The sequence below is a fragment of the Dermacentor andersoni genome, chromosome 5 (genome assembly GCF_023375885.2).
Source record: "Dermacentor andersoni chromosome 5, qqDerAnde1_hic_scaffold, whole genome shotgun sequence".
In the NCBI taxonomy this organism is placed as follows: Eukaryota; Metazoa; Arthropoda; class Arachnida; order Ixodida; family Ixodidae; genus Dermacentor; species Dermacentor andersoni.
This window is the reverse complement of record NC_092818.1, coordinates 43,478,166-43,505,903: the sequence shown is the minus strand read 5'-3', so window position 1 is coordinate 43,505,903 and position 27,738 is coordinate 43,478,166. Positions and strand designations below refer to the sequence as shown.

General features: G+C 48.6%; 1 protein-coding gene across 1 annotated transcript; it reads right to left on the bottom strand.

Annotated features, from left to right (window-relative positions):
• Window positions 1-2,774: 2,774 nt before the first annotated feature.
• On the bottom strand, window positions 2,775-27,405 carry LOC126530014 (uncharacterized). Its single transcript, XM_072288310.1, has 8 exons — window positions 27,336-27,405; window positions 26,416-26,668; window positions 24,849-24,852; window positions 20,504-20,627; window positions 19,353-19,522; window positions 16,987-17,152; window positions 8,249-8,335; window positions 2,775-2,948 (listed from the first exon to the last, which is right to left on the bottom strand). The coding sequence occupies exons 1-8, from the start codon at window positions 27,403-27,405 to the stop codon at window positions 2,779-2,781; spliced, it is 1,044 nt and encodes a 347-aa protein (XP_072144411.1). The 3' UTR covers window positions 2,775-2,778.
• Window positions 27,406-27,738: the final 333 nt, after the last annotated feature.

Sequence of the window (27,738 nt, the reverse complement as noted above, 5' to 3'; positions counted from 1 at the left end):
GAAATGTATATATACGCACACAGTTCTTTGTTATTTATGGTCGCATACCAGTAGTCTAGTTTCCCGAGTTGGAGGAACATGAAGAGCAACCCTAAATTAAGTTTATGACCGCGGATGAAATATTTTTTTTTTCTAAATTCTTGATTCATTTCGCTGGAACGGGTTGAATGCTACACCGAAGGCGATGAAAATAAATCTCCCACTATATAAATTTCGAGGCGAAACCGCTAGTGCAGGTGCGTCACTGTGACGTCACGGATTTCGGAAGTATCGTCTCGCATATGGCACGCTTTGTTGGCCGGAAGAGTTATCGAAATCTGCAAGGTCTAGTGTTTGGATTCTTTCGAATTCAATGTATAGCTCTTCTTTATCGGTAAACAATTCGCTGGACCGGGGGAGACGCTTCCAAGATATGTGACGTCACGGTAAGCTGACGCAGGAAATTAAGTCGCCGCCCGTGTTTCGCCTCTTTTCTGGCGCTGCACCAAACCAATGTACGATTGGACCCTTTGATATCGCAGAAGAGTAAGTTACTAATACATCCTAACGTAATGTTTTCTCTTTAGTGCCCCTTTAACGTGCTGCGGATGCGTTTTAAATAGTTCGCGCCATTCTTACATGTTGAAGAGTATATATAGCGACGAAAGTCACTCGTCGTAACTGCGATCTTTTATCTTTCTTGAAAAACGGCACTGCGGACATATCGTAATTTGGTGATGATCGGAGATTAGGAGAGCTGTATGTGGTGTCACGTTGAAAAAAAAATTAGAAAATCTTGCACGTACGAGCCGTACGTAATGGTTCAAAAACTGAAATGCTTGGGTTTTACGATTTGAATATTTGACTCGGGATTAATTTTGACCTCGTGGGGTTCTTTAACGTGCGCCCAATGCACGGCACACAAGCGTCTTTCGCATCCCGACTCCATCGAAATGCGGCCGCCTTGGCCGGATGTCGAACCCGTGACCTTGTGCTCGGCGGCGCAGCGTCATAGCCATTGCGCTACCACGTCGGGTGAGGCCGTATAATGGTGTGCGTCAACAACAACAACAACAAAAATTATGCCACGTGCAACGCATGGTGCAAAACGGCGCAGCTGTGCAAATGAACGGAGACGTTTGGAGCTTTACACTATATATATAAAAAAATGTGAACGTTCGGTAAGAGAAAGGCGTGCAATAAACATCTTATGCACAAACTTAACGACACCCGTCTTGGAGACAAGCATTTCCGAAGGCGTGCGATGAACGCCATCGTCGAGAATTCGTGACGTCCGCCAGACTTTTTTACCCGCAAAGTTTTCGCCGTGCCTCAGCTATGCTCGTCAAGAGGGGTGCTGTTCTTCACGTGTCCTTCACCCGTCCCTTACGTGCGTGACGGCTCCGCCTAGCGGTGGTCAGGTGGCTGCAGTAGTAGCAGGTGGTCAATTTATCGGATATAAAATTGGCACGAGAAACCTATAAGCACGAGTGCCTATAATGGCGATGTATTAGATTAGCCATCGCAGGAACGGTCAAGAACTTGAATTAATAGTCCAGTATGCGTAGTGCTATAGACAGTGAAACTTTTTACCCATTACAGGTCATCTTCGTTTATTTCTTTTCTTGCAATACCTGCCGCCATTCGTGAGGTAAACTGTGCATCCTTTATGCAAGCATTGTACTGCGATACTTTCTTTTATGCGATGCATGTGAGCAAAGATACATGGTATGAACACTTTTTTATATATACCCTGTTAACCATACGCACGCGCACAACAGTGTAGTAGTCCTCACAACATTTATGCGGGTGAAGTAGATTTCAGATGATAAAGAGCGTGTACTGATATACAATATTTAACTCCGGAAAGAAAGAGCTACTTAAAACGGTCGTTCTTTGGTCTCTTTCGTAGCCAAAGCTGTGCCAGTTGTATGGAGTCCTGTTACGTTACGACAGAACTGTCTTCGGGCTTAGATTTTTCTGACGACGCTTGAAGAGGCAGTGCATCAAAGGATATTATTGTCCTCTTTTTTTTTTTTTTTTTTTACTTATGGCAGTAGCAGAACCTTTCATTCCGGACGTTTACCGTGTTGGGAGCAGTGAAGCACTTGGGAAATTCAGAGTAAACGACAAATTACGATCAGGGTGTCCAATCCTTGCTTCGCTCAATGAACGCGAGATTCGAGGGACAACGTTTCACAGCGTGGTGACGCAAAGGACGCACACTCAACTCGAGCTGCCATATCCACTTGCTCAAAGTGGACATGGCAGCTTTGACAAAACTCAGTGAGCGGCTGTGCAGCGCCGGTGGCACCGCCAAAGCGTGGAACAATCGTGTCACACGGGAAGCCCGAGCTTACGCGTCCTTGAAGGTTCAGTGTAAACCGTGGTCACTTCTCGCCACTGAAGTCGCTGGCCTTTACAAGACGGACAACGGTGGCAGGTGAAAATGCGTCACGCCGGCCTCTCGTCTTTTCTTCTTTCTCTGTAGGAAAAAAAAAGAAACGTACTGTCTATTTTTTTCTGTACACAGTTTCAACTAATACGCGACGTTTGAACATTGTCGAGCGGCACAGTTCCTCAGAGACCAGTTCCCTGCCGAACCTTGGCATACGTGTTGACGTCTCTCGTAGCACGTAGTAAAAGGAGAGAAGGCGGAGAGAACGAACCAACCGGGTCGAGTGGGTCGCTTGCTCGCTGTTATAGCGCAGCACTTTGCTCATTAGCCGCGCGCCATCTTTTGGACAGACTGCAGCGGGAGGCACGCACGTATGGCTGGATTTGGAGAACACGTGGTGACTAGGGGCTGACGAGCCTGCGGATCGAGAAGTCCTGCTGGTGCGCCACGGTCAACGGCGGCGGCAGCAGCGTGGGCTGGTGCGCGCACTGCTGGCACTGTCCGTTCACCACCAGGCGGCTGGACACCGGGAACTCGGCTCGGCAGTGCTGGCACTGGACGTGGGGACAGCCTGCGCGCCAGCAGACGCCGATGAGAAACGCGGCAGCTTCGTCTCGTCTGTACACACGGCGACACCTTCAAGCGACGTGTGAACCCAGATTGCCAACCTTGCCAATCTGGGTTGCCAAGATTGCCAAGATTGCCAATCTGGACCAACCCAGATTGCCTTCAGATGGCTGTATGGTAGCTTAACACACGTGCCTTTCGCAGCATTGCTCAATGAGAGTAAACGTTCAACGGGAAACCTACTTTTGGGCTGCTGAGCACGAGGTCGCGGGATCGAGTCCCGCCCACGGCGGCCGCATTTCGGTGGGGGCGAAATGCGAAAACACCCGTGTACTTAGCCTTAGGTGCACGTTAAAGAACCCCAGGTGGTCGAAATTTCCGGAGCCCTCCACAACGGCGTGCCTCATAATCAGAAAGTGGTTTTGGCACGTAAAACCCCATAATAAATAAATAATAAAACCTACTGGTTATGCATTTTGAGATGTTATTTCAGAGTGAACAAATCAGGAGTAAACATGGTTTAAAATCGAATTCGGTGTCATCTCTCATTTTGCTCACGAATGTTACATATACCGCGTGTATATTTCTTTCTTTCTTTTGTTATATGCATTTTCTTTCATGTGCCTTGTTCACGACCGAAGAGGAAGGCGACAGAGGCGTGCGGCAAGAGGAGTGAGTCGGCGCTTTTTCTCCTCTCGCTGGAAACTGCAACGCTAGAGCGGCGGGCACTTCGCATGGTGCTGACGCCCGCGCGGTGATACGCTCGAAGATGGGAAACCTTTTCTCACTGCTACCGCAGATTTAGACCGTCGCGCTCTCCATCAGCGGCCGTGCAAATCGTCATGTGTCCTGGGAAGTGACGCATGACGGGGCTTAATTCGTTCGTGCGCCAAGTCAAAGCACGACAGGCACGTTATAATTCCATATTCGAACATCGTTATTTTTTAATGCTTCGCAGGCGACCCGAGCGGCGTTCTGTTCACGCAACGACAAAGGCGCTACAGTGGCAAATCTTGCGCCGTGTTTACGCCGTTATTTCAGAAAAAACAAGATTAGTCATGAGTTATGACATAATTCATGGCTGAATGTCATGCGAGGTCTCTACATAGTCGCGAAGCTACCGCGCGCCTCGTTTAATGCCTACGTAAAGATAAACCAAAGCTTCAAAGCACCTTCTATCAATCTGTATGACAGCCGCTATGTGAGGACGCGGTGCCGCTGGCGTCGCGAAAATTGCACACGAGAGAAAAAAAAAATTCATACTCTCTAATGACTTACTTGAACTTTCTCTGAAAGCAAGATTATTACACGAGGACGAGTATCGAAAGGTTACTCGGCAAATGTTATCGTTCAAAAGTCGTGGAACAGCGAAGCAGGGCAAATGTCAGCGTTAATCATCTGCTCTTTTTTGCTCTTCTGTTTGCAAAGCGTGCAGCTTGTATACTGCTATAGTGGCTGTTTGCTGTATATATATATATATATTAATGCGAAGGCATTATATGCAAGGACTAACTGGTGGTCGTGTTAGTGCGACATATTTTTGATGTGGCGCTTTGGCCCGGATGCATTTGCACACGGATACAGGAGGCGGCACGCACAAGTGCTCAGTTTCAACAGAACGTGTATTGGAAGCCGGATCGCTATATATATATATATATATATATATATATATATATATATATATATATATATATGCCATGCAACAATTCAGGCATGCGCAAACAGAGATGAATTCAGTAACGATAAATGTTTGCTTGTTAAAGATATTCCTGGCCTAGCTTGGCGAAACACAATTGCAGCACGGCTCTTAAAGAAGATGCAAACATTACGTTTTTTTTGTTGCATTAGTTCTTTAAATTTTTATTCGCGTACTGAACCAACAGATTAAACGAATAATTCATGTTTCGTAGAACGACAGAAAGCTGAGCTAGTCGGTAAGGTAAGTTTGAAATTATGGGGTTTTACGTGCCAAAACCACTTTCTGATTATGAGGCACGCCGTAGTGGGGGACTCCGGAAATTTCGACCACCTGGGGTTCTTTAACGTGCACCTAAATCTAAGTACACGGGTGTTTTTCGCATTTCGCCCCCATCGAAATGCGGCCGCCGTGGCCGGGATGCGATCCCGCGACCTCGGGTAAGGTAAGTTTCGTTGTGTGCAATCACCAAAAAGAAATAACCGGTCTAATAACTGAAAGTGCAGCTATTGAGAAGATAGACCAAGATTGTCACGCCTTACTATCATTAACAAGAAAATAATTATCGTAACTGAATTCGTGTCTGTTTGGGCACGCCTGAGTTTGTTGCGTGGCATATATAAAACGGTGACCCGGCTGCCAAGGAATATTCTGTTGAAAGTTAGCGCTTGAGCGTGTCCCTTTCTGTGTCCGTGTGAAAAAGCATTCGAGCTAAAAACACCACATCAAGCATTACGTGCCCAATTACGCGAACATCGGGCGGCAGCAGCGTGACCGAGCTGTGAATGATCGACGGCGCAAAGAGTTAAAACACGCCAAGAAATGCTCGGATTGACGTCAAATTTCTCAGGGAGGTTCCTGTAAAACGAAGTAAATTAATGGGTGTGAAAAGAAAAAAAAAACGCTGCATTTCGTTCTCGGTGGGAACGGAACCCGGCACTCCGGGGTGCGAGACACGCACGCTTCGCCGACGTCGCGGCGGCTCCATGGTTCTGCAGCTGCGTGCCTGTAGCGCGTGCGTCATTGCACACGTCGCGTCGTATCCATCTGATTGGCTACAGGCGTGACTATAGTGCATGCGTCAGAGGGCACGTGACGGCGCAGCAAATGGGGAGGAGGTGGCGCCACGCCAGGAGTGTGTGAAATGAGTGTGCACAATAAAATAAGCATTTCGCCAAACGGATTATCAAGCTTTCGCATTCCGACGCGTATACGCAGTCCTAAGTGACTCTGCCGAATATTTTCCTCTGTTGACTTGTAGAGTGTGCCATGCTGTCACTTAGTACTTATATGTTAAAATATACGTCTGCTTCGTGTGTCTGTAAAGATTGTACAATATTGTTTCATTTTGCTAATTGCGATATGTATCTATAACCTCAGTAAAGCAACGATAGCAGTGCCGATGTCAGGCTGATGGTTTCTGCCTTTACCCGTGTGATCGAAGGACAACGACTTCTGGAATGACGCAAATAATTATACAATCTCGTGCACGGTAGAGTAATTCATATATCCACCGATCCACTACGGCGCGTCATAGGCCCGAATGTGAATAAGCAGCACAGGAATGCTGCTTCTTTGGAGAGTTGGCAATTTATACTGTACAGGGGTTTGCCCTACATGACAAGGACTGAGTGAGGCACATAATTGCACATACGGTAGCGCACCATGTACCAAGTGAAGTTTATTGGAATTTCGAGGGACTGTAAGCACTTGATCCCAAAGCCGTGCGATTGCAGCTTGTAGTCTTTCTGCTGAGTTAAAGATGCGTGACCCTTACTCAAAAACTTCAGCCAATCCTGATGCTGGTCATATATTTTAACGAAAGTGGCCGGCCAACGGCAAACAGCACTTACAAACAAGAAATCTCCGTAAACTCGGTCCCATATTTATCTTTGCGAAGGTTCCGCTCATATATTCGGTGATCATCACTTACGCGCTTCTGTAATTTCTGGCGATCTATTTTTCGGGAAGCCACTACTTATTTTGCGCTTAAAGGACCCCTCACCAGGCCACATAGCCAATTTCGGTTATACGCTGGAATTTGTTACGTGCCCTCTAAGAAATGTCCAACCGCAAGAATTTTTCAATTTAGTTATTTAATAGCAGAGAAGGAGGCGAGCGTCACCCCCAATGTAGACACTCTCTCCAGTTGCCCCGTCCAGCCTCCGCAAGCGAGATTCCTTCCCTGCGTTCTCCCATACTGGAGCCGGAGGATACCGTGACGAATACGTCACGGGGCCCACCTTCCTTTTTTTTTTTCTTTAGCTCTCTCTCTCTCGCGCGTGCGTTCTTGCTGAGGGGCGCACATCCGGTAACGGTCTCGCGCGGGAGCTGTTGCGTTAGTTGGTTGCGTTTGCCTCGTTTTGCGCAGCGGACGATTTTGCGCCCTCTGCATGAGAACACCAGATTACCCGATTAGCGGCATAACCCGTTGCCAAACTCACAAGCGCTGAGCCAGGCGCGAGATGATGAAAGAGCACGATCGCGGCGCTGGAACACGGTAGAAAATGACATAGTTTCGTTCTCTGAGCGCGCGACTGGACGCATGTACTACCAGGGACAGAATTTAAATGAGGAATGCCTTCGTCATCGAGCAAGTACTTGAGTGCCCCGGGGGAGTATAATCGTGTGCAGCTCAATTTTTCTTTTACTAAGGAACTGATCGCCATAATATGGACGCCTTAGAGATTCTGGAGCACTCATATATCACTTCAGCTTGACTTACTGTTTTTAGCGTCCCTTTCATCGTCGTGGTTGTGGCTTTCGACCTCAATTGTCGCGTTAATTGTTACCCTTTACCGTTCGAAAATTTCATGACATCACAGTTTTCTAAGCGCACGAAGTAAATAATTAGCTTGATGCGAACACGCGCAATCAATGTGAATCGTTGCCATTGCTTAAAAGTTATAACGACAGAGTTTGCCGTAAATGAATATTTCGCAAATCGACAAAGCCGTTTGAAGCCGGAACGACAAAGTTTTGGCAAATCGATGCACTAACTATCATTCGCACTAGAGTGTACTAGAAATATTATGGTGCTAATAAAATTTGCACTGTGACTTAATCAACATGCTTGCAGCCCCCGTAGACATTAGGGCCAGAGTTCCCAATAGCCAATATTTTAGGATACTCGACGACTCTAGCGTGGCCTCCGAGATCGCACCGGTGCACAAATGTGCGCCATTGTAATCTCGGAGGTCACGGCTGTCGACACTGGGCGGCGCCCACAGCATCGGAAATGTAGAGTGCTGTATAGGCTCCCTTAAAGAAGGGAGCATATACAGTAATTCTTTAAAACTGATGGTAGCGCTAAAAAGGGACGGACACACGGTGAAAAGACGACATGACGTGTCGTCTCTTCACCGTGTGTCCGTACTTTTTAGCTCTACCAACAGTTTTAAAGAATGCATCACGAACTAGCCCAGCAATCTGATCCTTCATGTTTACGGATTAACATTGAACCATCACCGCTGCTCCATAAAACAAAGTACGCAAGAGCTGAGAGAATCACACAAACGCTGCCATTTCCCTATCGCGCAGCAACAGAAGCCGAAAACACAATGTCGCCAGTGAGGTTGTGTTTTCAGCCGGTCTGTGGGCCTGCGTACCTTCTTGGTGCGTCTTCATGTGCGCCCGCAGGTTGCAGGCGAGGGCAAATGTCTTGTGACAGACGTCGCAGGTGTGCGGCCGGTCTCCTGGGAGAGGGTGAAGAGAGAAAGGGGGAGAGTGGCTTTCGTGAGAATCAAAAGACCAGAAAGTGCTACGCATTCAAAGAATTGGGTGCAAAGCGTTTAGCTTGATATCACCTACAGGTGGTACAACTGGATTTATTTATTTATTTATTTATTTATTTATTTATTTATTTATTTATTTATTTATTTATTTATTTATTGAATAAGCTGGCGTGCGGAAGCCGTTTCTGTCAACAAGCACGACGCTTTCTTCAGAAAAACTGAAGTACTTATTGCGCGCGGACTGTTAGAATTGTATTGTGCCGACTGCTTAGCATTGTATTATTCTGTAGTGTTGCCACTACCATTGTAGTCGTACTCTTTACAGTATGTCCTCACTCTTTGCAGTGTATTTTTCAGTATGTTTATCAAGTTTTGTTCTCAGCAAATGGCGCTGGTTTTCATTATTTATTCACCGTGATATGTTATGTAATGTTCTGTAACCCCCTGTGTAATTTAATGCTTGTAAAAGGGCCTTTAGGGTACATGAATAGTAATTAAAAAATGAATAAATTAAGTAACTATCTAATTAATTAAATAATCGATCGATAGAGCGCATTTAGCGTCCAAAATTAAAACAGAGTTGAGAAACACTACCACGGAGGTACCCGGAGTAATTTCAATTACCACCTTGGTTTGTTTTAAAGGCCACTGAAGAGAAATAACAAATCAGTTTAGATGGATAGAGTACTCTTTACAAACTTAATTTGACTCGATTTCGCGATAAGTGGTTTATTACTAAACAATAAAAGAAAGGTCAAATTATTATTTTTTATTTCGCGCCCAGACCGCAGCGCCGGTACGTCAGTGTGAGGGCACTTATTTCAAATAGGTTCTTTTCGCATTTCAGTCACCGTGGCTCAGTTAAAGTCCTTGAAACATGCTAAGCTCAGTCTTGTTCTTTTCGAATACAAAGTAGCTCGTTTTCACCGAAGAAAATTTAACTGCGGCCAAGCTCGTGCTGTCAAAAATCCATGACGACACGGTGAGCTGGTGCGGGGACTTCAAGGCGGCGTCGCCACCTGAATTTCGTTATTGAGTCTTTTTCTGGCTTGCAGAGCCTGTTGTCACGGTAAGTGTAGGCATCTTCTTTTTTATGCGAAGCATATATGACTAGAGCTCAACCCAGCTCCTCAGGCGCGGCGGTGTCGCCTTCAATGACCTTTGACCCCATGCCATACCACGTGACACCGTGACGTCACGACAGAGGAGAAACGGGGCTCCAACTCGCGCCGTCGCTCGCGGCGTCGCGGCGGTATATAAGCAGCTGCGCTTGTTTCTAGCTGGCTTTGGCTCAACTCTTGCAAGATGGGCTGGGTGGGAATCGAACCAAGGTCTCTAACGCAAGGAGCGTCTCGCCACGACAGCCAGTTAGGTCTTGGCCTACCGGCGTCTGTTCCGACGCCGCTCAGCGCCATAGAGCCGTCCTTGGAGATGGCTTACTGTGTCGAGGGAGAAAATATCACCCCAGAGGAGTTCGCAAGTGACCCAAGGTGGCAGAGGGCCTTTGAAGCCCGGAAGGCTGCCTACCCCAAGCTACAACACAAGGCGCCGAGTCCGCTCCCGGCGCCATCGGCCGGTTCTACCGGCAGTTCTTCAAGTTCAACCACCCCGCCGACGGCTCCGCTGACTTCCGGCAAGCCAAAAAGGCACGCTCCTCTACCCAAGCTACCCAAAACCGACCTCAAGGTCATATTCCGACCCGGCGGCGGACTGTGCGTGCGACAGTGCAACGGCGGAGTGCTTCTCCCACTCGCATGCGCGAACGCCCGCATTGACTATAACACCGCCCGGCAGCAGGACAAACTGCGCCTGAACCCATTGAACAACTCGTTCACGATCAGTACCCCTGCGGAGGACCGAGCGAAGAGGTATGTGGCTGTGGACTCTTTGATACTAGACACCGTGCAATATCCACTCCGCGCTTACGTGGCCGCCCCTGACGATGCGGTACGTGGCATCATTTACAATGCGCTATACAATCAAAATCCAGAAGAAATCATCCAAGATTTGGTAGCTATGAATAAGAGCTCCCAGTACACGATCACTGACGCAAGACCTCTGGGAAAAACCAAGTCTGTCTTGATCACCTTCATCAATGTGCAAGCGTTCCTGAAGCAGCTGAACTTCTATGGGACTCTATATGCCTGCCACCATTTCAAGGCCAAAGTGGAGGCATGCCACAACTGCTGGAGGGCAGGGCACAGAGTGGACGTGTGTCCGCACCCCAAGAGCAACCGCTGCCCGCGATGCGGAGTAGAGCATCAACTCGTCGAACCACCCACCTGTAACGCCAAGTGCATCCTCTGTGGAGAGGCGCACTTCACGGGGTGCAAAAAGTGTAAGGTGCGGTTTGACCGCACCGGCAAGACCAAGTCTCCACCCGCCACCGTCAAGGTGGCTTTGATCGAGAAAAAGGCTACCCCCGACTCTACCCAACAACGCAGCTCCCGCAGTCGCACGAGGCTGCTCTCGGACCCCCAGAAGAAGTCGGACCGGGCCTCTCGCTCCAGTACGCAGTCCAGGTCCAGATCCCGATCCACCACCGGGCGCGGCCGGACCAGGAGCCGCTCCACCTCCTACCCTCCTCTATCTGGGACGGAGATTCAGTCACGAAACAGGTGAGCTGGGGGCCGCGGTCTCCGTCTCTCGAGCGGGAAAATAAGGAGCTCAGGGCCCAGCTTCAGAAACAAAGTGCCGAAATCGCCGAACTACGTCAACAAATTCAATCACTGCTTAAGCGCGACATGCATACGCGCAGAACCGACTCTCCTAATCCCCCACCCACCGCTAGGGCTCCCTCTGTCAGACCCCCCTCTGCGCCGCAGGCGTCTAACCTTCCGTCACAAGCAACGTCCCCTAACAGGAATCCCCCCCAGAAGCGCCGTGCGCAGACTGACGGTAGCGGAGAAAATTCCCAAAACGGGACCACTTCCATGACAGACTTTGCAAACGCTATCCAAAGCATGCAACAAAGCCTCATGGCCATGCAGAAAGACAATGCCGCCTGGATGGCAAATATAGCTAATAGACCCATGGCGCTCGAGAAACGGCAGGGCACCCAGGAAGCAACCGTGTCTCAGATACAAACTCAGCTCAATGGGCTGCTAGCTTCAAATTCTACAACCTCGGCCTCCGTAGCCGAGTCCCTTCACAGTCATCATCATGGCAGCACGGCCTAACGGGGCCGTGGTATGGCAGTGGAACTGCCGGAGTTACAGGGCTAAGCGCAGCAACCTCCAACTCCACCTACAGTCCCTGCCCACAGATCAAACGCCCACAATCATAGCACTTCAAGAAACACAAGGGCCCGCAAAGCTCCTTAATTACACACCTTTCGAGATAGCCAATGCGACATCCAGCAGGGTAGCCACATTGGTACACCGAAATTATACAGCTACGCTCCATCCACTTGATATTCCGGACATTGATGGAGTGCTCATAGAACTTCTTCCCCAACACAGACACGACACCAGTCTGTTTGTGCTCAACATCTACAGCCCCCCCCCAAGGGCCCTGCATCCCCGCTAGTAACGGCGATACGTAAAACCTTAGACATTTGCGGAAGGAACCCATTAGTAATAGTGGGCGACTTCAAAGCAAACCACACTGCCTGGGGATACAGAAAGAACTGCCGGAAGGGTACCACGCTATGGACGCTCATCCAAAATGAGGGGCTCTCGCTTCTCAACGATCTTAATTTTCCCACAAGGATCGGCAACAGTGTCCAACATAACACAAACCCGGACCTTACTCTCACTAAGCACATACCCAATGGTACATGGCTCAATACGCTCAACTCATTGGGCAGTGACCACTTCATCCTTAGCACCTACATCCCTACCCGTACGCTCTCCAAGACACAACGCCGCCAAGTCGCCATCACTGACTGGGACAGGTTTCGAAGGATTAGAGCAGCCGCACCTGAAACCATCGATAACCTGGACACGTGGGTGCAGCAACTAATGGCAGATACCACAATGGCCACATCCCAGGTACCAACCGCGTCAGGCTCAGAACTCGCAGACAGTAGGCTATTACACATGTGGGAGGCACACAACAGTTTACAGAAACGCTGGCTAGCAAATAAGCACAATCGCAAACTCAAAACCCGAATCGCGGCCCTTGTCAGGGAAATAGAAGAGCACGCAACACACCTAACACGCCAACAGTGGGTGCAGCTCTGCGACCGCATGAGTGCGAATTTAGGCCTAAAGGACACGTGGTCATTCCTGCGATGCCTGCTAAACCCCGAAAATAACAAGATCCAACAGCGCAAGAGTCTTTCGCGGCTGCTGCACAGCAACCCAGCGGAAGACAAAGCACTACTGGACTCTCTGCAAACCCTATATCTGGCGGACCGCACAAGGGTCCCCTTACCTCCTTACACCAGCCAGGACAATCCAGAACTAGATGCAGACATCACTGTCTGGGAAGTCCGCGCAGCCTTGCATAAGCTCAGAACCACATCCGCTCCAGGGGAGGATAACATCACGAACAAAGCCCTTCGAAACCTTGATGACAGGTCGATACAGGCGATAACCCAACTCTTTAACTCGCACTGGGCCGCAGGAACCCTCCCACCACAGTGGACCCATGCAAAGATAACCTTTATTCCCAAGCCAGGCAAGCCGCTAGATCTAAAAAACCTACGTCCGATTTCACTCACTTCATGTCTAGGTAAGCTCTGCGAACATGTCATACTAGAAAGACTCCAACAGCATATGCAAACACATAATCTCTTCCCTCACACAATGATTGGCTTCCGCGGGCGTCTATCCACGCAAGACGTCATGCTTCAGCTCTCTGAAGAAGTCCTGCACCCCCGGCATGTCAAACGCACAAGAGCCATACTAGCACTCGACCTGACCAAGGCCTTTGACAATGTGGAACATACCGCAGTGCTGAACGCCTTATCCAATCTACACGTAGGCGGGAGAACTCACGCCTATGTCACAGCTTTCCTACAGGCCAGGACTGCGGTCCTTACTGTGGGAGAACTGACAACAGACAAGGTCCAACTGGGTAGCAGAGGCACACCGCAAGGGTCAGTGCTCTCGCCACTCCTCTTCAACCTTACCCTTATTCCCATGGCCAGAGACCTGGCAAATATTCCCAACCTCTCGCACTCCCTGTATGCAGATGATATTACCTTGTGGACCACTACAGGCAGCATAGGCGACATGGAGACGACCTTGCAAGCAGGGGCCGATGTGGTGGTGGAGCGGGCTATGGCAATAGGTCTCGCGTGCTCCCCGACCAAGTCGGAACTTCTTGTTCTTCACCCCCCCAAGAGTCGCACAGACCCAACTCCAAACCCCAGCATCCGTATCCACATGAAGACGTATTCCATTCCAGAGGTCACACAGCTACGAGTGCTTGGCATGGTCATGCAGAACAACGGCAGACATACGGCGACCTTGAACAAACTCACCACCACAGTACACCACACTATGCGCCTGATTAAGCGGATAGCCAATAGACACAATGGGATGAGAGAGCATGACTTGAGAAAGTTAGTGCAGGCTTTTGTCATAAGCAGAGTGCTATACTCGCTCCCATACCTACATCTCAACCGGACGGAAACGGAAAAAGTGGATGCCCTTATACGTCAAGCGTATAAGACTGCACTTAACCTCCCCAGGCACACGCCAAACGAGCGCCTCCTTCGCATGGGGGTACATAACACATTTGATGAGCTCACGGAAGCCCATCGCACAGCCCAAATTGAGAGGCTGTCCTCTACCACCACAGGTCGGCACATCCTGGACAAACTAGGACTAATCCCGACTTCCAAGGCCCATCAGACATGTCCTTTACCATCGGACATACAAAACTACATCACTATTCTCCCCCTGCCTAAAAACATGCACCCCGTGCATCACGAGGAACGCAGGCAGACCAGGGCAAAAGCCCTCTACAAACAACACGAACACGACCACCTCACTGTGTGTGTCGACGCCGCTAGTTACCCACAGAAACCAGCCTATGCCGTAAGTGCAGTGTCCCATCAACTTGGTTACATCACAGCTGCCACAATACACGCGCGCACGTCCATAGAGGCGGAGGAGGCTGCCATAGCGCTGGCCATCTCAACCACCGCTGCCGAGGTTATCCTTAGTGATTCCAAAGCTGCAATCCGCAACTACTCGAAAGGCCGAGTTCATGAACCGGCCCTGAAAATTCTCAATCATCAGACCCCCCTCAGACCAATTAAGCTCATCTGGGTGCCCGCGCACGCAGGCCATCCAGGCAATGAGATGGCCCATTCTATCGCTCGAGTAGCCGTCAACCGAGCCACGCCGTCCGATGACCTGGATAACGCCAGAGACCGATTGGTCGAATACCACGAGATCACCCTCCACTACCGCGAAACGCGGTTGAGATACCCTCCCCCAGATAAATCTTTAACAAAATTCCAACAAAGTACCTGGCGCCAGCTTCAGGCACAAACTTTTCTTTCTCCAGCCTTTCTCGCCCTGGTTCATCCAGGCCTATATACAGGAATGTACGCTCTGCGGCGCAACTAGAGCTAACTTCCATCACATTATGTTCTTATGCCCTGAGCTCCAGCCACCCTCTGAGTGGCAACTCACCGACGTAGAGGGATGGGAGACCGCGGTGTCTAGCTCCAACCCAGCCGACCAAATACGGCTGGTGGACTGGGCTCTGAGGGTCGCCGAGGGCCACAAACTCCCGGACACCCTACGCGCTCCTGAGCCCCCTCCCAAGTAATGTTGTAAAAAGGCTCAAGCAATATATGTTTACCACCACCACCACCACCACCACCGAACGCTGCGTTGCTCGACGCTCACCGCGTCCAATGCAGGGCGCGTAGTCGCTGCGCCGTAGCCCATTGTCTTACACCCCTTGGTGGGATGACGGGAACGCTCTCGCGTTCCACTCTTGAAGGCGAAGCAGAGTAACGCATGAGTTGTTTCTTCGTCTAGCCGAACCAAATATAGCCAAGCAACAGCAGTTCACCAGGCTAAACAGTGGTTCAACAACTAAAACAAAGGCTAGTATGCTTCGCATCCTGGGCTTAACCTTAGCTAAGCCAAAGCCATTTTTTTTTTCAGTATTGCAAAAGCGTAATTTACGAATATATATAAAATGATTTTATTCTTTAATTAACGGCCATTTAACGTCGTGCACCAAAAGTGCGGTGCGCAGGAGCGTTTTGCACATCCGGCAGCTTTTGAAATTACAGGCACGGAGGAGATGAAAGGCAGCGAGGTTAACTTGAGTAGCCGTTCCGTTGGGCCCCCCTACGCTGGAGGAAAAGGTGCACGGAAGGAGAAAGAAAACTGTGATGGTGAAAAGGAAATGTCTGCGTGCATGCGACGCGCTAAAGCGATCACCAGTACTTCGAAAGGGACGCTAAAGCTCAAGCTGTTGCTCATCAATAAAATTGCTCCCAGTATTACATTGCACTATACATATATATATATATATATATATATATATATATATATATATATATATATATATATATATATATATATATATATATATATAAGGAGAGAAAGCAGATGCGAACAGCCGCTTTAAGGAGCACTAAAAAGCAAGACAGAAGTAGTGTAGTATGTTGAAGTATTTTTTTATTTTTATTTAGACTCGATTCGGCGCTTAAGTGACGCGAAAAAGTTGGTTTCTGGAGAAGGCCAGGGCAATGTTTACGCTTTTAAATATGGCGCGTAACCACAGTGCCGGTACGACAGTGTGACGTCACGGATTATACAGCATATTTCGCACATTTCTGCCTCTATTTCTTTTTCGCGAAAACGTTCTCACAGATGGCTAGATTACTTAGTAATGCACTGAAATGTTTATTTATCGATGAACTATTATTTAGTTCCTAGTAGACGCTCTCCGAATTTCACGATGCCACGAGGTGCTAGAGCAGGAAAATTCCGTACTTCACTGTTACGTGTTTTTTTTTTTTTTCCTCGAATGACGGCACCCGAAATTAATGTTTCTTTTCTGTGTAAATGTGGAACGGACACCAAGAATAAGCATAATCGGCGAAAAAAATAGGTATTTTGTGGAAATTCTTTCGGTAGTAGGGAAAAACGCGAGACAGAAAACTGGAAGTGGGCTTCGCCCCAAGCCTCCTGTGGCTTCGTTTGGAATCTGTACAGACAGCTCTCGTTATACGTGAACCGCAGGTGTTCATTTCATTTGCTTTTACATCACGTGCGTGAGTGACACCACCGTAGCCGGAGAGCTTGCATCGGTCTGTCCCCTCTGGCCGTGCTTTCAAAAGGAGACCGAGTCACGCGTGGGAAACTTTTCTTCCTCGTCCCTTGCTCCTGCTCGAAACCAACTAATGACGCTGGGTGCCCGCGATTCAGTGTTGGCCGAAGATATTTAGCCAGAAACTTCGTGCTGAATACTTAAACTCGGAAAGAAAAATTTATTTTTCTGGTGTGTTGCCTGCAGGAAACGCTCGCCAGGAAAGGATTGACAAGGCTTTCCTCTCCCTGTATAAGACCGACAATTCCGTCATCTGTGAAAGCGTCACTGCAGTTTAACTCAATTATCCTCTGTTTTTACCAACTTGGCGCAAGAGTTGACGACGCGAGGGGAACACGGCGTCGGGCGTCGACACTGACCGGTGTGCAGGAACAAGTGGTTCCTGAGGTTCGTGTGCTTGCTGAACCCGCGGTCGCAGAGGTGGCAGCGGAAGGGCCACGACCCGCTGTGCACGTACGCGTGCGTCTTCAGGTCGCCCGGGGTCGGGAACGACTTGGAGCAGACGGGGCACTTGTGCGGCTTCTCCTGCACGGACGAAGAGAAAAAACACGACGCACTGTTAATCGCGACTCTTCTACCCGACCCAAGTTGTCGGTTGTCGGCATAGTTTGCTGGTAACCGGTAGTAACAGATTAACTTTGCCGGCGAAACACACGAACGTCCGGGCCTTTTCCTTGTGCCGTCTCTTGCGAGAAGCCGTCAGTCTTGCTGTTGTTGCCGTCATTGTATACGTGGCACGTATACCCAGGAGGGCGAGATCGATCAAAGGTTTGCAATTGAAACAAAATAAGTTTATGGAATTTTCAAAAGCACTCTGTTGCCGGTAACATCATTATAGTCCTTGAGAGAGGCGGAGGTAACGTGCACGGGAAATCGAAATACATAGTCGCATAATTAACGAAAAGGCACTAATTACCTCTTACATTTTTATACATACGGCAATTTACGAATTGTAGCTGGTGAGCTCGCAGGCCGTTTCCACTTGGAAATAATTTCCAGAGTGACAAAAGTCTGGAGACACGCGCCATCAAAATCGCCGTAAAATATACTGTTGTGTAACTTATTTAACGAGACGTCCTTGTATTTTGCCTCGTACACCTTGGTAAATTATATTTCGAAACCAGTGTCATCCTATAAGTTCACTTCGAGTGGATACGTCTTGCAAACTTCGTCAATTGCAATGTGTGCAGTAAGGTAACTTATTAATAAGATAGCGAATCTGTGTTAATTAGTTGAATAAGTGTTTTTGATTTCTCGTGCTAGTAATGCCCGTCACTTCGAATACGACAGCTCAAGGACAACAATTATGTTTGCAACAGAAGATTCTTTTAAAATTCCGTAGGACTTAAATAGGATCACCTCGTATACAGTAACGCCGGTATGAATTAGGAGTTGGTCCAAGTATGTCCTTTTCTCAGCGTTGCATCTTCGGCAAAGAAGGGGAAGTGGTCAAATGATCTACATCCCCGAATGAGGCACAATGCTGTTAATCTTCTCCCTAGCTGCCTCGCACAGTCTTCTTCGGCATGCGTTTGGAAGGATATTTTTTTTTATTCCCTTATTCCCAAGCACTGTAACTAACAATACGGGCTGATCCACAGCCACAATGCCAATATATTAGTGCGTGCGAACTCTATATACAGTCTTGCCGGACAAACGTATTTGCAAGGACTATAATTCAGCGTTGACGCTGTCCCCCCTCTTCACCCGCTACAGAATGTTATCTTTCGGTTCCCTCTGGTTAAAGAATTCTGGGATATTCCGAGCCAGAACCACGATCCGATTATGCGACGTGCCTTGCAACCAACGCGCGGCACACGAGCGGTTGCTTTCTTGTTTCTTTTTTGCTTTCTCTCTTTAATTCTGTTTTTTAAATTCCGTATTCATAGGAATGCGGCCGCCGCGTTCGGGATGGAACTCCAGGCTTCGAGCCGAGAAACGCAACGCCGCGGCGAGTTCCCTCTAACTCGCGCTCGATAAGTACGCAGCCGAACGGGGACAAAGAAGCTCCTTGCCTACTCCGGTGAATCCGGTAGACAAATGTTTAGGTTAAAGCTTATACGCTACAGGTTAGTGGAAGTACGGCATCTGGGATCGAGGATACCAGTTTTATTTCTTTTCGTCTAGGGGTGCCGGTGATTCCGCTGGTAAATGAAGGAAACAAACTTCGAGCGTTCATTTTTTTTTTTTTTCAGGAAGGCTCTTAATTTTCATGGTTACGGTGATGAACAGGGCACTACGCGAGAGAGCACGGGTCACAAAGTTCGTCGGCAGAAAAAGCAATGACACGCATACAGCTTCTGGCAGCGAACAAGGCGCGTCCAAGCCAGCTGGACTTCGTTGGCTCGTTCTATATCTCTCAGAAGCTGGCGGTTCACTTCGCAGGCGACTTGACTCCGCGTTGTTACTAACTCGGCGCGCGCACACGCACACGCGGGACTTTCTCTTACGACCACTTTCGGCGACGCTATCGCCTTCGCGTGACGTAGTGCTCGACCGGCCAATCGGGTTCTCAGCCAATAAGTGCGCACTGAAAGTGATAGTGAATACGTCCCTGTTCTACAGCTGCATTACGAGCGGTTGTAGCGTATCACCACATAATGTGCCTAATGCTGCGTAAAACTGAAAAAAAGAAAAAAAAAGAGAAAGAATTCGTCCCCGCAATTATCATATGGAACGAGAGGAAGCACACACAAAAAGAAGAAGCGCAAGGAGCGCTGCTCGCCTTGGAGTGCGTCATGCGGTGGTAGTAGAGGTTCGAGGAGGCCGTGAACCGCTTGCCGCACACGGGGCACTGGTGGGGCTTCTCGCCCGAGTGGATGCGGCGGTGCGTGTTGAGGGAGCTGGACGTGCTGAACGCCTTGCCGCACACGTCGCACGCGTGGGGCTTCTCGCCTGCGGTGCACGCAACGTTACCACGAAAGATGCGCAGCTCGGATGGCCAAGACAAGTCACGAGAACCGGCATGCAGTCACCACTGTACAGACACAGCGTTTTGATGGATGAACGAATGGATCAATCAATCAATCAATCAATCAATCAATCAATCAATCAATCAATCAATCAATCAATCAATCAATCAATCAATCAATCAATCAATCAATCAATCAATGACTGAATACACCAACGTATAGCCCGCACTAGTGAAATTTTGAGTTTTGTGTTAGTAAAGACAACAAGTCATGTCCTAAATTTTTTATTTGTACAATTTATCGTACTTCTTGAGCGAGAAGAATAAGGAGATATCAGGGGCTCGATTTTTTCTTAGTCACAACCGTACGAAGAAACAGAGCGAATTCAGAGAAAAGCACATACGCGGAATTAATTACGTTTAATGGAAGTGTAGAACTATTAAGTTTAAGAGGGGCGGGGAGAGCTGGAAGTGGACGAAAAGAACACTTGCCGCATGTGGCAGAGGAATTCCCATCTTCCGCATTACACGTACGGTGCTTTGCCAGTTAAGCTCCCACGGCGCTTCCCGCCTCGTCCACTTCCTTGAGTATTTGATCATGTCTATACAGGATTCAAGTACTGGGAATGTTAGCCAGAGCCACGGCCACGGCCAGCATCGCTTTGAGTTGCAGGCGTCTCTTAGTTCGTGAGCTTAGGAGCAGGCAACTGGCCGTAAATCTTAGGATCGTATGCACGCACGTTATTAACTGCATCTAAGGCGAAGAAGCAGCTCTTTTGAAAAAGGACAAGACGAGACACAGCGCTCTTGTCTGTCGTCTGCTCCTGCCTCGTTCGAAAGCGCTCTTCCTTCGCCTAAATATATACATATATGTACCAACTGGCATAAGTTAGCGCACTATTAACTGCACATTTCTCAATTCTTACAATTAAGTAATCACGCTAATTAAATATGCAAACAATTACCCGTGTGTGTGCGCATGTGTCGCCTGAGCAGGGAAGGCCGGTCGAAGGTCTTGGTGCAGAACTCGCAGCTGAGCATGCACTTCTGCCGCCGCTTCTTCTCCTTGCTTTTCCTCGCCTGGTTCGGCTGCGTGGGAGAGGGAGAAATATATGCGACGGGAGAGGGCAGGGAGCGCAACTGGAGGAGAGACATACGTACATAATGTCACCTTATTTCAGCACCGAAAGAGAGAGAGAGAGAAACACAAGAATGTTGCTGGTGAGTTCGGCCTGCTACCCTCCAACAATTTGGTTTGCTAATCTTACATTCTGGGCGGGGAGATAAGAAAATGCTGGAAAAAATTACGGCAGAACTTACGATGACTATCGATGGTAATGCGAATAGCAATCGAGCAACGTAGCGACAGATCATATTCCTGAGGTCACGTTTATTTAATACGTACGTTTAATGGTAATTATGAGACTTGCGTTGCTTCGGCTGCATGCACCATACTCCGACATCGTCCCACTTTGCTAAGGCATTCGCTTGCCAAGGTAGCGCATGAGCATGGGGGCATAACGACGAATAGGTGACGTCGACGACGTGACGATAGAATGAAGAAGAAAGAATGATGTCGATCGAACGACAGAGGCCTATAACTACGATGGTATGACGACAATAAGATGTTATTTACATTACAACTCTATAACGACGACAGCGTGACAACGACGACATGAGCAAAATGAGCTGTCGACTATACGACGACGATGGTGCTACGAGAACCGGATGAAGAAGCGGCAGTTACGATGATGGCACGACCAAGACGACAAGACGACGGCAGTATTACGACGACGGTACGACAACGAATACGCGATAACGTCTGTGTGACAACGATGAAATGACAATGGCAGCATAATCATGACTGAATGAGGGCAGCATGATTACGATAGAATGAGGAACAAGGAATGACGTCGAGGAATCGAAGAAGGCATGACGACAATTGGATGACGACACTGAGGTGATGACAATGATGGAACGACAACGCGACGACGATGGCACGACGACAACGGTATGGCGACGACGGGACCACGAGAGTCTAATGTTGAAGTTTCAGTGATAACGATGAAATGACCGCGAAGGCATCCGACGATGGTATGACAACGAAAGCGTGACGACGACTGTATGACTTTCACAAAGCGCGTGCCCGCCGTGCCTCTCGACATGGCCGCCGTTGCCGCCACAGCACCGCTTTTACACGGTGGTAGGGAGGCAAGCTCCCTATTTGTTCCCGAGCTCGCCGGACCGGTCGGTCACGTGGGTCGGCGGAGCGTGACGAGGAAGCCTCGGCGATCGAGGAGAGTGGTTTGGAAGACGGAGCAGGCTGGTCGTGCGCCGAGAGACGGCTGAAGATGTGGTCGGCAGGTCGGCAGGTCGCCGGTAGATCAACAGACGATGCAAGTCCGTCAAGATCTTCGGCGGCGAGGTATCAGCAGCCCGACGCCCTTCAGATCCGTATCTCCGCGAGCACGCCACAGATGAGCCTCGTGTTCCAACCTGCTCTCGGAGCTTTCTGCCGGACTCTTTTTTTTATCGCGTTCCATTTTTAATTTAATTATTCATCGCGTGTTCATTTTTGTATGTTCTGTTAGTGTAGTGTTTGCCGCGTTTATTGTCGAGTGTATTTTTCATTTGTGTCGCGTTTCTTTTTTGTTCATTTCGCGAGTTAGAAATTCCCACGTGGTGGGCTTTGTGTCACGGGTCGCGTCAGAGTGTGTGTTGCGTGTGACCCGCACGCCTTCCGCGAAGCTTGGCACCATCTGCTTGCAATTTGCTTATTCTTCTTTTTTTATTTTATTAAACTGAGTGTTTGCTTTTACGTCGCCTCCCGTCTCGCGCCTCTGCTTCACGGTCGATCAGCCGTGGACCTTATCGCCGCTCAGCAGTCGAACCATCATTAAATGCACGCGGGGCGGGTTTGTTGTCGCCCCATCCCCTCCGGTTCGGAGAGTGCGAACACATTACCACCAATCTTTGACAATGACGACGACGCAGTTAAGACGATGACAAGGGCACGAGTAAAATGTAATGACGACGACTGTATGATGACGACGGCACGACGAGAGTCGGATGACGAAGCTGGAGTAACGATGATGTGACACCACCACGCCGGCGTTACGACGACACTCCGACAATGAAGGCACGATAGTGACTGTCTGACGATAACGGCATCGGCAAGAGTGGCATAATCACTATTGGTTGACGACAGCATGATTACGATACCATAACAAAGAAACATTGACGTCGATGGAACGAGGAAGGCAGCGTGACGACGACGGCATGACAACAATGGGGTGACGTTACTGAAGTGACGACAGTGACAGAAGGACAGCGTGACAACGATGGAATGACGACGACGGAATGACGAGTGTCGAACGACAGGGCTGGAATGACGGCGATGCAGCGACCCCGAAGGCACGACGACCACGAGCCCATACCTAGTAGTTCAAGCAATTAGACAACTTGGGCCACCGGGTCGGGAGAGAAGGCGTGACGACGACGGCACGACGAGAGTGGGATATCACGAGGCTGCAGAATGACGACAATGGAACCACCACGACCAATCACGACCTAGTGACCCAAGCAGGCAGGCAACGCGGGTCAGTGGTACGGCGCAAGAGGCTGACTATACTAGCCAGCTAGCTAACAGATATGCTCAAAACGGCTGAAGTAGGCAAAGAATGTTATTCGAATTAATAGAGAACGTGCACGAAAGGAGTAGCGGGAATGTCTATAGAGTCGTTTACATTGGTCACTTGAGCGTAGCGTAGCTCCACAGGACTTTGACCACTTGGTCTCGGCTGTGACGCGTCAACGTCAGTAGTAGCGCTAGGAAATAAATATCGCGACCTATTCAAACGCTCTTTCCGCAGCAAACACCGTGCGGCAAAACGAAGAAGAGGTGCACGAGCTTGAGACACGGGAACACGCGGCTGCTAATTTTTATTTTAAATGTACCGCCAGCGGTACGCTTAGTGACGCCCCAGTGACTCCTCCCCAATCCTTACACAGATGAGAAAAAAAATGGCGCCGAATTGCGCCGCGCACGCAACACAGCACAGCCGCTCCTCCAGCACAGTAAACTGGAGGAGCGGTTCCATAAGGAGCGCCGTTTTCGGCAGAACGCACCATAGGGTATTTGCGGCAAAGACTCTTCGCGTCGTTCTCACGAGAACGTTATGAACTGTCCGCCCGGCGTCGAGGGGCGAGCTGCGGCTTGTGCTGCTCTCTGCACAGCGGTCTGCTGAGCCCGACATTGCCTGGTTGCAGCCGCGCGCGTAGATCGATTCGCTTCTTCAGCAGTGGTTCGTACCTTGCGAGGAGGTGCCATAACGTGTACCGAAGAGTAAGCACAGGTATCCAGACTACGCGGCGCACATATCACATCCCTTCACCCGTGGCACGATACGATACTGTTGATGATGATGATGGATGGTGATGATTTATTGGCATCCCGTTTGAATCGGGGCAGTGGCAAATAGTCGCCTAGCCTGCTTGAGTTAGTGCAGCTCCAGCTGCACGCCGCATGCAACTGCTACATGCAACTGCTACTAGTCGGGACACCTGGTGGAGCACAACGCAGCTTCAATGCAAATTTTGCGCCTATCGACGTTAGGCGGCGCGCATGTCACATCGCATGACAAATGGCACTTTACGGTGCTAATGGTATTGAATTCATTGTAGCGCAAGGAAACGCAGAAAAAGTAGAGGACAGCACACCACGGTCGCTAAGTGAAATAGAAAAATAACACGCAAAAGGGTCCACTGAACTAGAAACCTTGTCCGTGTTTATTTGCAATGGCTTCAATGTATATAAACTAACTTGCCCAATAAGTTTTACTGCGATGCTAATAGTGATTATGATGGTTTATTGTCATGCCCTTTGAAACCAGTCACCTAGCCTGCTTGATTTAATAAGCTATGCTATACATGTCTTTCATCCTAGAATTTTGCATACACCTCCTTAATCTTTCTTCCTCAAACCTTCTCTGTCTACCTAGTACGCGCTACCTATGCAACTGCTACATGGCGTACCACCTGGCGTAATTATATGCAACTGCAATGCAAAGTGTGCACGTATCGACGCCACGCATCTCACATCGCAAGACAAGTGGCACGATTCTATGCTAATGATGATGATCAGTAATGTGGAAAGTTGGGCGACTTGGTGATTAATCATCATAATACCGTGTTGGTGAAGCAGAGCACTGACAGGGGCAAGGCGGAGAGACACAAGAATACACGACCACTCGCTGCTCTTGCAACTACATCATTTTAGAACAAACACTTCATATTTATATACCAGCGTACCCTCCTACGTCAAAGGTAAGCAAGGCAAGATTAAAAGCACTTTCAAATTCACTTGCCCGCGCATGCTGGGGCGTCAAGGTAGGCAACATATCTATCATGGTGTGCAGTCCTATCCTATTCGTTGCGCACATAAGAAATTTTTTATTACACATTTTTTTCTAGTGTCCTTCCAAAAAAGGCGACCTCACGAAGGCTCAGAAGAACAGATGGTTGACCGATACAACCATCTCCTCTCTTGTAAACCTTTCTTGAACTATAAACCTTCTACCTTGAGTCCACCTTTGTACTGTGGAATAATGTTATCTACAGAGGGTTGTCCAGTATATACTGCATGTATAGGCTCAAACGTTGCTCCGGTACTTAGCACCATTTTTTAGGTAACACTGATAAAGCAATTGATTTAAACCTTAACGGCCTTGCACTGAAGATGTTCTGCTTTGTAGATGATTTTTTGGCTACAGTCGAACAGTTTTGGTCAGAAGAGTGGAAGAGGTCTTGAAAGCGCTCAAAAAACAACAGCCAAGGATTGGATTTCACTGTTGAGTTGCCAAAGGATGGCAAGCTAGTTTTTAGATGTGGCGTTAACTACCACACCGGACCACGTTTGCTGGTCATGCAATCCAAGATCAGAAAAGCCCTTGCTTAGCTGAAATTCGGTACACTCAAAAGTATAGTATAAAGCGGCACAGCTTTTTCATGCCTGTGAGAGGCCTTGACTAAGTTTTGCCCGGAAAAAATAAAGTTTCAGCCGACAAGTTGTGAGGCTAAAGAATGCAGGATACGAAAAACATGTGCTGTGTAGATCAGCCTATAAGTTGATTCGTTATGTGCGCAATGGCTATCAGAAGGAACTTAATAGAAAAGGGAATGACGTCTGAGTGTGCGCAGGTATTTAAATATGAAGTGTTCTAAAATGAAGTAGTTCCGAGAGCAGCAAGTGTCGTGCATTCTTGTGTCTCTCCGCCTTGTCCTTGTCAGTGCGCTGCTTCACCAGAACACGATATGATGGCTAATGATGATGATGATGATTTACTGGCCTTCGCTTTGAAACGGGGCGGTGACCTAGTCACCTAGGCAGCTTAATTTGATCAGATATACATGTTTTTTTTTTATCCCAGCATTTCTGTGTGCATCTCCTTAATCTTCCTTTTCTTCCTCAAACATTCTCTGTCTACATTACGACGCTACCAATGCAACTGCTACAGGGCGCTCCTTTGGATGTAATAATATGCAACTGCAATATAGATGTGTGCACGTATCGACCTATACGCGGGGCGCTTGTCACATCCCTTGTCTCCTCGCACGCTGGGACGCGTGTATAGGGTGTGTTTCCGCTGCACAGTACTAGAGAAGCTGACTTCCGCGCAGCGGGTCCGGGTTCGATCCCGGCGGGAACTGGGTATTCTTTTTTTTTTTTCTTCTCATTCCCGGCGATAGCTACGACGGACAGCATCGCCAACCGAAACAGCAGTTGCAATGCGCCCGTAACAGCTTTCTCAGCATAACACGGTCGTTCTTGCATAACAGTGAAGAACGATTATGCCCCGGCCAGCACCCTTCCGTTTACTCCCGGCTCGAGCACTTGGAAGCGGCGTGGCCCTTCCCGCGTACCTGAATGTTCTCGTTGTTGGCCTCCGAGGTGGACGGCGACGAAGAAGAGGAACAAGTCGACGTCGAGATGATGGAGGCGGGCGTCCGGAGAAGTCCTGAAGACGACGACGACGTCGACGACGACGCGCGACACGAACTGGGGGACGCTGATGACGCCGAAGTCGACGTTGACGGCGACAGCAGGTTCTGGGACAGGTCCAGCGGGAAGTCTGCGTGCGACGGGGCCACATGTTATGGGGCTGCTATCACAGACGCCCCTCCAGGCGGCGAAAAAAGAAACGAAACACGATAAAAACGCTTACATGGCTTGCACGTGGTTCACTGTTTATATTTTCTTTCCTGATTTTTTTTTCTTTGCTTGTTCTTATGCATATTTTTTGTAGATGGGTTCAGTAATATTAGCTTAATTTAAGTTTCCTTTCCCTGTAATAATTGCACTGGTTGCAAATCATTTATCCAAATACGGGGCGACGCCTAGCTACAGAGTCGCGCATGCAGTTAATACAGTAATGCGGTGATGCCCATCGCTAGTCATGCAGTAATACCCGTTACTAAATGCATTAATGTCCAATCGCATCGCCGCATGAAGACTAGAACTTGTTTATCTTTATACTTCTGGCCATGGAGGGTGCGGTTGTGCAAAAAACAATAAAATATGCTATTGCAGTTAAAGTTTATTGAGTATAGTAATTAATCAATTAGTAATTGCTTTGCTGAACTAGTCACACGTGAGAACTCGTTCCAGCGCATCAGAAACGCTAGTATATGCGTTAAGTTTCTCGACCTTCACGCAAAGTTTGATGTATGCAACTTTTCGTGGCATATATACGCAATACATTGGGCGCTACATGTAAGTGTATATGTTACCCTATGCACCTGGAAAGTTGGCCCAAAAGACACGTTCAGAAGATCGCGACGTCTTCCACGCGAGGAAAGACACCCCCATAATTCTAGAGCCCAATGTTGCCATCCCTAGCACACGCTGCCCCTTTCACTCCCGATCAGCACCCATGTGGAGGGTGGGAGCAGGCTACCGTCAGTGACGCTATCTATCTATCTATCTATCTATCTATCTATCTATCTATCTATCTATCTATCTATCTATCTATCTATCTATCTATCTATCTATCTATCTATCTATCTATCTATCTATCTATCTATCTATCTATACACGCTCTTGTAAGCTATCCCATCCCCTCTCTACGTCTAACACGTGACCGCCTTCCCACACTTCACACAGAAATTTTCCAACTTTGACATTCCCAATGTTAAGCCATTA

Bases quoted from the DNA above. Each gene is read 5' to 3' on its own strand.
- LOC126530014 (XM_072288310.1), bottom strand. From the start codon at position 27,405: ATGGGGGTGTCTTTCCTCGCGTGGAAGACGTCGCGATCTTCTGAACGT. The intron at 19,523-20,503 runs GTAATTGTTTGC...CGTGCACCGCAG, and splicing joins ACACATGCGCACACACACGG to GCGAGAAGCCCCACGCGTGC. The intron at 8,336-16,986 runs GTCAGTGTCGAC...ACCCTCTCCCAG, and splicing joins CCACTTGTTCCTGCACACCG to GAGACCGGCCGCACACCTGC.